The sequence below is a fragment of the Chanos chanos genome, chromosome 12 (assembly GCF_902362185.1).
Source record: "Chanos chanos chromosome 12, fChaCha1.1, whole genome shotgun sequence".
Taxonomy (NCBI): Eukaryota; Metazoa; Chordata; class Actinopteri; order Gonorynchiformes; family Chanidae; genus Chanos; species Chanos chanos.
In genome coordinates, this window is record NC_044506.1 from 8,411,951 (window position 1) to 8,420,603 (window position 8,653).

At 39.6% G+C, this 8,653-nt stretch overlaps 1 protein-coding gene across 1 annotated transcript in view; it reads right to left on the reverse strand.

The window, feature by feature from the left end:
- Positions 1 to 4,270, reverse strand: part of zfpm2b (zinc finger protein, FOG family member 2b) — a 25,033-nt gene extending 20,763 nt beyond the window's left edge. Inside the window, exons 1-2 of the mRNA XM_030788459.1 lie at positions 4,243 to 4,270; positions 1,905 to 2,063 (exon numbers count right to left, since the gene is read on the reverse strand). Of these exons, the coding sequence (XP_030644319.1) occupies positions 1,905 to 2,063; positions 4,243 to 4,270 (187 nt within the window). The remainder of the gene's footprint in view (positions 1 to 1,904; positions 2,064 to 4,242) is intronic.
- Positions 4,271 to 8,653: the final 4,383 nt, after the last annotated feature.

An 8,653-nucleotide genomic window follows, 5' to 3' on the forward strand; every position in this document is an offset into this window, starting at 1 on the left:
AATTTCCTGCCTGGAGAGTCCTTCACAACTTCTATGTGCATTTCAAGTTACCGGCTTAAGTTTTTACCAACTTCTGTTTGTAACAGAAAGCAGCTGTGTACTTCAAAGATTGAGTCATCTCGTCCACAGTGTTTTGCAGGCTCAAGTCTGTTGGTGAACAAGCGTCATACATTACACTTACAGTTCTAATTTCATTAGGAGATTAACTCGTCAAGAACTTGTTACAGATCTGTTTAATTCCAGGGTTAAAAGTTCACTTTTAAGATTTTCACTTTTAAGTTAGAACTTTAAGTTAGGACTTTAGTTGATGTTTCACTCTGTAGTGTAGTAAAAACAGTAAAAAACAAAAAAAAACAAAAAAAAGATACCTCAGTTAAAGACAGGATAAACCTGAGACAACAAAGAGATTCAGACGAACTTTGAAGCTGCTGTTTGGTCTATTTATAGGATTCTGTCGCTAATGTAATAAAAAGCGAGCTTGTGAAAAATTAAGTTGAAAATTCACTTTCGGTACATAAAAAAAGCAGCCTTTGTGCTTCTGTTGGTTTGATATTTGTCAAATGTGTGAGTGCAGTATTTTTCATGTGTTTGGCTGTTTATAAAATAAATTGAATATAAATATTCAAAGCAGTTTTTGATAAGTATAACAGCTCAGAAAAATGTATCAGGAGTAACTCCTAAGAGTTTTAGTCACATTCTGTATTCCTGTTTTTCCGTTAATATTCTGCCGAATACAATTCTGAGACAAACAAATTGAGCAAAGCGATGAATATTCAAAAGGTGAAAAGATAGTTCCTTTCCATATTGGACATTAATTCAAAAACGTAATTCACTGAACCACCGAATAAAATAAAAAGAAAAACAATTTTAATCTCACTACCAGCTCAAATGAACGGGGTAACATGTCCGGGCTTCATTCCTTTTCAAGTAGAACAAAAGAAAGCAATACGTGTCGTTCTGCTAATTTAAAAAAAAAAAGAGAGAGAGAGAGAGAGAGAGTGTGTAAGATTGTTCTTTTGAAGATTCTTCCCTGCGAGGCAGTACAGGTAGTTTATATGGTGGTTTTCAGGCTCAAACTTTTAAATGCTGGCGAGTGGCACTAAAACACAAAGGCATTTCAAAGAGTAGATTCATCATTTATAAATAAAAAGCATACCTTTTTTTTTTTTTTCTTCTTTTCTTTTCTTTTTTTTTTTTTTTTTTTTGAGTGCAACTGCATTTAAAAAGGCCTGGAGTTGCCTAACCCAAAAGCCCAGATGATTGTTCAATCACGCACATACATTGACCTGTAGCATCACAGAGAATTAGCCTCTTGTGATCGTGAGGTATAACCAGAGGACATTCACATAATTGAATTTTAGTTCAAAGAGTTGATGCTATTAGCTTGAGTTTGATGGTTGGCTCCCTCAAGCAAGTGCCAGGAACTATGTTGTTATTTACTATGACCAACAACGTTGTTAGCAATGTATTGGTGTTTTCTTTTTTTTTTTTTTCTCTCAATATAGAATTTTTTTTTTTCAGATCTTTCCTTTGCAATTTAAATTGAATTTACCAACAAACCTCCATATTCCCTCCCAGCTAAACCCCCACATTGCCGGGCAGAGTGGAAGAGAGAGAGGTGGAGAAAATGGCAGGTTCCTTTGAAAGTTGTGTACTTCTGACTGGAATGGAAGATTCAGCATGATAAAAAAAAAAAACAGAACCTCTCCATTCAGTTTTTGAAACGCTGTGGGGTTCAGTTATGAAATTCCTTACATGGCTCGGGTCCTTCGGTTCACCACCGATAAGTCAATACAACGAGGACATTGATGTACACGAGGTAGACCACACGCTCACACATAGATAGAGATATACATGTGTACATATATGCAATGTGTCTAAAATAGGGAGCATGGAAGAAGGACCTTTTTTGGACTGCTCCTCATCATTGGGACCCAGGTTCTCCGGGTCCGCCGCGCGAGGGGAGTTCTCTTCAGAAGAAGCATCCGCCTCGATCGCAGGCTCCGTCTCCTCTTTTGTCAGGCCCTCCTCGTGGTCTGTCTCCGGACCATTCCCAAACACCCCTAAAATGAGGAGAGATCAGACAAGAGTCCAGCCACATCGCATATGCTCACGCACTAACTGCTTCGTTTGCAGAGGTCATGCGAAAACCCTCTGTTTCTGTTTATTTCACAGTTTACACCCCCCCCGCCCCCCGTCCTTCAGCATCTTAAAACCGACTAAAACAAACACTTTCATTAAACGAATGCGTTACTCATCGCATATCGCTATGTATCAGACTGTAGCAATAAAAATATGTATAACAGTATGTTTATATTACCCCTATGATTAAATTACCAAGGTGCCCTCAGTTTAAGATGTGATAAATTGGCCATACAGATAGCAAAGCGATGAACTGAAAGGCAACGTGATGTCTCATGTCTGGAGAGTACAATGGGACATAGTGAAACGACTCTGATTGTTTGGGTACAACAACAAAAGGAAAATTTCCCAGCTCCGGCAAGAAACAGGAACTGATCCAAAAGCCCTGGGTTACTCCTCCACTAGAGATAACTTGCTCACACAAGCAAAGGCATTGAAGGTAGAAAGAACACACTTTTCATTAATTTACGTTATCAGTCGGTACAATGTTGATTTTTCATTTGCCTGCCATGCCTTTGGGTGGTATACCCATGCAATCACAAAGTTCATTTTTTTTTTCTATGTTTGATTAATTTTCTTCCTCTCTCTATAATTTTTTTTTTTTTACTGCGTTCAATCAATGTGATTCATTTTCCCTTCCAGCTGTACATGTTCTTTGATATTTGCATATTAATGTTTTTTTTTTTCTTAATCAAGAGCCAGAGAGGAACTGCCAGCACCTGAAGAGTACAAGTTGGAGACATTTCACCTTTGATAGTGTGATGAGAGTTCCTCTGAAATGTTAAATGTTTCCTGAGGGACATGAAAGCTTTAAGGACCAGTGTGCCATCAGATGGATCCTACTGCTTCTCTTTCTGTCTAATAATCCATGTGTCGTTATATTAATGTATATTAATGGTTGTTTTTTTATTTTGTTTGTTTCTAACTTTAAGCTTAAATAACGTAATCAAAACTAGAAAATCTGAGACTGTGTGACGGAGAGAGAGAAAGAGAGAGTGTGCTGTGTGTGTGTGTGTGTGTGTGTGTGTGTGTGTGTGTGAGAGAGAGAGAGAGAGAGAGAGAGAGAGAGAGAGAGAGAGAGAAAGAGAGAGTGTGCTGTGTGTGTGTGTGTGTGTGTGTGTGTGTGTGTGTGTGTGTGTGTGTGTGTGTGTGTGTTTTGGTGCATGTGTGTGTGTGTGTGTGAGTGTGTGTGTGTGCATGTGTGTGTGTGTGTGAGAGAGAGAGAGAGAGAGAGAGAGAGAGAGAGAGAGTGTGAGTGTGTGTGTGTCTTGGTGCATGTGTGTGTGTGTGTGTGTGCACACTGTCTTCTGTCTTCTTCCCTCTCACTCCCTTGCCCATGCTGCTACAGATTCTCTGATCTCTGTGAGTTACTAGAGTCTTTTCATTGCTCTTATGAATTGCTCCTTTGTAGGAGGGCAGCACTAGCTGAGTGCATGAAAAGGATCTGGGGCAGACACGGTGAGGGGACACTATCACTTTGAACAAGGTCACACTTTTGTGATGTTTGATCTCATTCAAAAAAAAAGAGAGAGAGAGAGAGAGAGAGAGAGAGAGAAAGAAAAAAATCAACCTTGCCTATTTCTCTCGTTTTCTTGCTTTCTTTTTTCTTTCTTCTTGACTTCTGATGAATTCTTAAAATCTACTAGCGGAGGCTTATAAACAGTCGGGTTTTAATTAACACCAGTGACAGGAAAACACATGCTGTAATTTGACAGTAAAGTCATTTTGTGAGGTAAGTTGAAACTGAGCTTTCCTAAAAAAAAAATAAAATGACGTTACACGACAAACATGTTCTTTTTATGACACTGATTTTCAAAAAAAAAAATTTTTTTTTGAACGACCTTAGAAACAATCCACTTAAATGCTCTTTATCACATTGTCATCTGTCCTCTACCTCTGTCTCTCTCTTTTTCTCTCCAACTCTAGCACACGAGAGGAGAGCGAGCGAGAGAGCAAGCCAGAGAGAGAGAGAGAGAGAGAGAGACAGAGAGACAGAGGGTAAAAAAAAAAAAAAAAACTCCACATGGAATAAAATATGCAATAAAATATGGAGGCATGATCGGAGTGGCTGCTAATTTCATGCTTGGATTTGCCGCCCGCCTGCGATGTAGGAGGCGTGTGTTTGCATGGCGATAGCGCCACTGCACGCTATCAGCCGGCTCCACGCTAGCGCATGTTGCCCCGTATCACAGCGCAGGGTCCTCTGTAGGACTCCTAATTAGACGTGAGGTAATTGAATCTGACAGGACACAGGAGCATGGAAATCAGCCCTGTCCCCTACCCAGGAAAAAGCCATGCCACAATCTACCCAATGCCAAAAAAAAAAAAAAAAAAAAAACAGGGTTACCCGGCAGGGCCCCTGGATACGCCACTATAGCACCTGAGACTGACTGAGGAGCTCAGTGTGGACCGCATTTTTTACAGAGCTCTGGAATAATGCAGATTTTCAACTCGCACACCTAATTAAGAAAATTGCCTTTGAACTCCCTCGACTGTGCAAAATTTAAAGAATCGAACCGAGCTATGTGGAAAACAACTGAATGCTGGAAATCTCCAGTCAAAGATGAAATCCATTCCACGCGCCGAACCATCTCTGTAATACGCAAACCCTCACTTACAGTCACTCCACACAAACCTTCTCTTACATTCACTTCATTTGGAGACAAATGAACAAGTCTTAAATGTGACTATAGACATGCCTTACGAAGACACACTTCTATAAAGAACATGAGGATACTCTGACTTGTCTCCTACATTTAGCTCTAAACCTTCCTTCTTAATGAATTTACATCCTGGTCTCTTACAATGCTGTGTTTTCACGGCTGTCTATTGTATAGTACATCCTAACAAAAGCTCTGTTCGCATCCGTCTACAAGAGTCTCCACTGGAAAATCAAACATTCACAGAGGCATTGTGTGAAACATGTTGAATGCGGCATTGTTGTATGAATAGAAACGCTGGCGTCTTTTATGTGTTGCGTTTTCATAAATTTACTGCATAAACCAAGTAGTGTCTTAACAACTACAGAGGTGCGTCGTTCTGATGTTGCATCGTGAAACACTTTCTCAGGCAAAATTAAAAATACGTTTGACGAAACAATGTTTGTTTTGCCGGATAAGGCCCGAGGATAAAAAAGGAAAAAAAAAAAAAAGTTGTGGATATACTGTTTGTCGAAATCCACTCTAAATCCTTTTATTTGTCTGTGTGTTTGTGTGTGTATGTGTGTGTGTTTGATTTGGTCCAGGAAACCCACGCTCGTGGGAGAGAGGCTCGCTTTCCTGAGGAGAAGGGACAGGCATACCTCCCTCCCTGAATCACCAGTACATCAAACACACAGCTGTGGCACCTTGGCACTAGATAAGGGCATCTCATCCACAGCACTGTGCCATCCTCAACTCTCTGCCCAATCGCCTCAGTGGCACGATGCCTCCCTCTCTCTCTCTCTCTCTCTCTCCCTCTCTCTCTCTTTCTCTCAGATGCTGCCATGGACCAAGTGTAATCTCAGACTTCATTGTTGTCTGGAACCACAAGGGTTTTCTCTTACACACCTATCAGCTGATCTGAGAAAGCCTAAAAAAGAAAAAAAAAGAAAAAAGACAACATGCCATGAGAGTACACCACATTTAAAAAAAAAACTAAAAAACTAAACTAGGCTGCCCTAAGTACTTAAAAACTTGTTACAAAAAACGAAAATGTGAGAAGTTACCGCCATGTTCTCAGAACAGGCTCTCCTTGAAAATGACCTGAAACTAGACTGATAGGGAAAAGCACAACAGTCTTGGCTTTACTTAAATCCTGTTTAGTTGTTTGATGCGTTTGAAGCAGAGGAGGGAGAATTTAGATGTGGAGAGAGAGAAGTGACTTCTTTTCCTCAGGTGTAATCTCATATGATACAAATGCATGCTCTGTCTCTTACCTTTACTCTTAGCTAAATCTGCTAGCCAGCGTTCCCTCTCAGTTTAAGAACCGTCATCCTCCTTTAAAGTTTCTCGCATTTGGCTGCGTTTCTGGTTCCTGACTGTGGTTCCATACATCACAATATTCCAAACTGAGAAAATGGTCAATTTGACTACACCAAAACACAGTCCAATTCCTTGTACAAAGTGCGCTAATTGCTTCATAGGGGAATTCATTATCCCTTAAAAGGCTCTAGCAGCATCTGTTAAACAGATTTTTCAAAAAGGATAAAATTATAACATACTGAGAGAGAATCTTGTTTTCATTTAGGCTTTATAAGACAAAGTTTTTTTAAAAAATTTAAATCACACTGAGAGAGCATCCCACTCAATGTATGCTTTACAAGCCAAAGCTGTTTTTTTTTCCTTTTTTGTCATACGTATGGGGGGAAAAGTTTGTTTAAATTCACCACAGATTACCGGGATAGTGAACAGATAAGGTTTCATACGGCCACTCTTTGGGAAGGCAGTTTATTCCATCATCTCTCCCCAGATTACCATAATCCCTGCCTCTGTGCCTCCTCACGCTCCCACCCTCCTTCCCTCTTTCTTTTCTCCACAGCGATTGTTTAAGCGTATCTTTAAATGAGATTAAGGGAATGATTACACAGTGCCGAGGCATGAATAGGGTTCAGATCCCACTCTACAATACCACTCTTTCACTAGCTCTTTAGAACCACCCTTTAACCAATTTCTCCTTTTTACAAAACTGTCTTTTCACCAAATTCTTCTCTTCGGGACACCTCTTTCACCAAATTTTCCTCCTTGGAACATCCTTTTCTCCCTTCTTTTACCAAATTGTCCTCTTTAGAACATCCTTTTCTCCTTCTTTCACCAAATTCTATCCCTTCCTAAGACATGCTTTTCTCCCTCTTTCTCCAGATTTTCCTCTTTAGAGCCGTCGGCGGACGTCGGTGGACTACAGTGCCTTGTTTGGTTCACCTTCTGATAATGTGACGGTGGCCACATGGTGAATGTTTAACTTAGACAGTCTGTCAGTGCACTGACCTTCTGTGCCCTTGACTAACTAACGGTTCCCCGACTGGAACAGCCTGGTTTATCTCTCTGCAGTCTCCAGGTGTTGAGCTTCAACATCATACCTGTTTGTCATCAACAAATCATTTAATCCATCAATCATACAATCAACAAAACCAACAGTCAGTCAATCAATCAATTTGAAAGAGGATTCTCCGGTGGAACACATACATTGCCTTTTTGTTAACCATCATTGTTCTGGTCATGTACTAAAAAGAATCTCATGAATAATTAAGAATAAAATAAAAAAAAAGAAAAGAAAGAAAGAAAAACTTTTCCAATATCCTATGGTTTCACAGCCAGCGCAATCATCAAAGTAATTAAGGAATTAAGCTCTCGGTTGGCTTTGGTATCAACAGTGCGGCAGCCCGAACCCCAAAAGCAGTTCTTAGCAAAGTTTTATGTAAGGTTTGTTAAAAAAAAAAAAAAAAAAAAAAAGATGTTTGCAGAAACTCCAGCTATTACCGATTCTCCCCTGGATTTCAGCTACCACCAACATTCTACTTTTAAAGTGCATCGCCTTCATTTTGTATGGACAGAGCATGTATTAAAATTAAACTAAAAAGCTTATATAACTCACAGCAAAGGCTGTCACACCTGCCAGTTCTTAGATAAAGGTGAACATATTTAGCTCTGTAACTGCTTCACTCAGCACTTCACTTACATAATATTTCTGAACGTGAAATCCAAAGCAACCGTACACTGAGCTGATACCGTGTTTTTAAAGTGTTATGCACTTCAGCTGTAGGACTCTAGCAAAACAAACAAACAAACAAACAGACAAATAAACAAAATACAGGAGGATTACGCACTGAAATCTCGTTCTCTCTCGCTGCTGTCTCTCTGTCTCATTCAATCATGCCGTTTTTTTGGGGGGTTTTTTTTAAATTTCACTATCACTTATTCCAATCGCACAGGATTTCCTCCATTTCAACTCTTTTCGGAAAACATCTCCTGAAGTGGAAATTTTTCTGTGACTAAGAGCATCCCTGATTCAAACATTCCGGTAAATATTTTCACATCTAAAACTCCTGGCGTGTGAGACTATAATTCATATACTCTGACCAACCACTGGCAGGGGCTTTGAGGAATTCATCTAGATACAGGAGGAAAAGAATTCCATAATCCGAAAGTAAATGAGAGTAACCCTGTTCTATGGATCTATTCGGGTAGACGTCAAGTCAGTTCTCCATTCCCCTTTCACAAAATCTCTGCATTCAAAGTTACATATTTTAAAATGCAATAAAAATCTCATCGGATGTTCAGAGATCTTTCAAATATTATATTTAAGAAAATGTGATATGCAAGAAAGTACTTTTTTTTGCCATTGTCAGAATGCAGCTAACGGGAAAAGGTTTCATTCTAATGACAACTTTCGATAACATATTCATGTATGTATGCAGCACACACACGCAGACACACACAATTTGCTCGCCTTACTGAGGGGGCGGACAAGTTATGAAAAGACACTATTAATTCAATAACTCTTTTAAGGTCTGTGTAAAACCTGGGGGTGATTT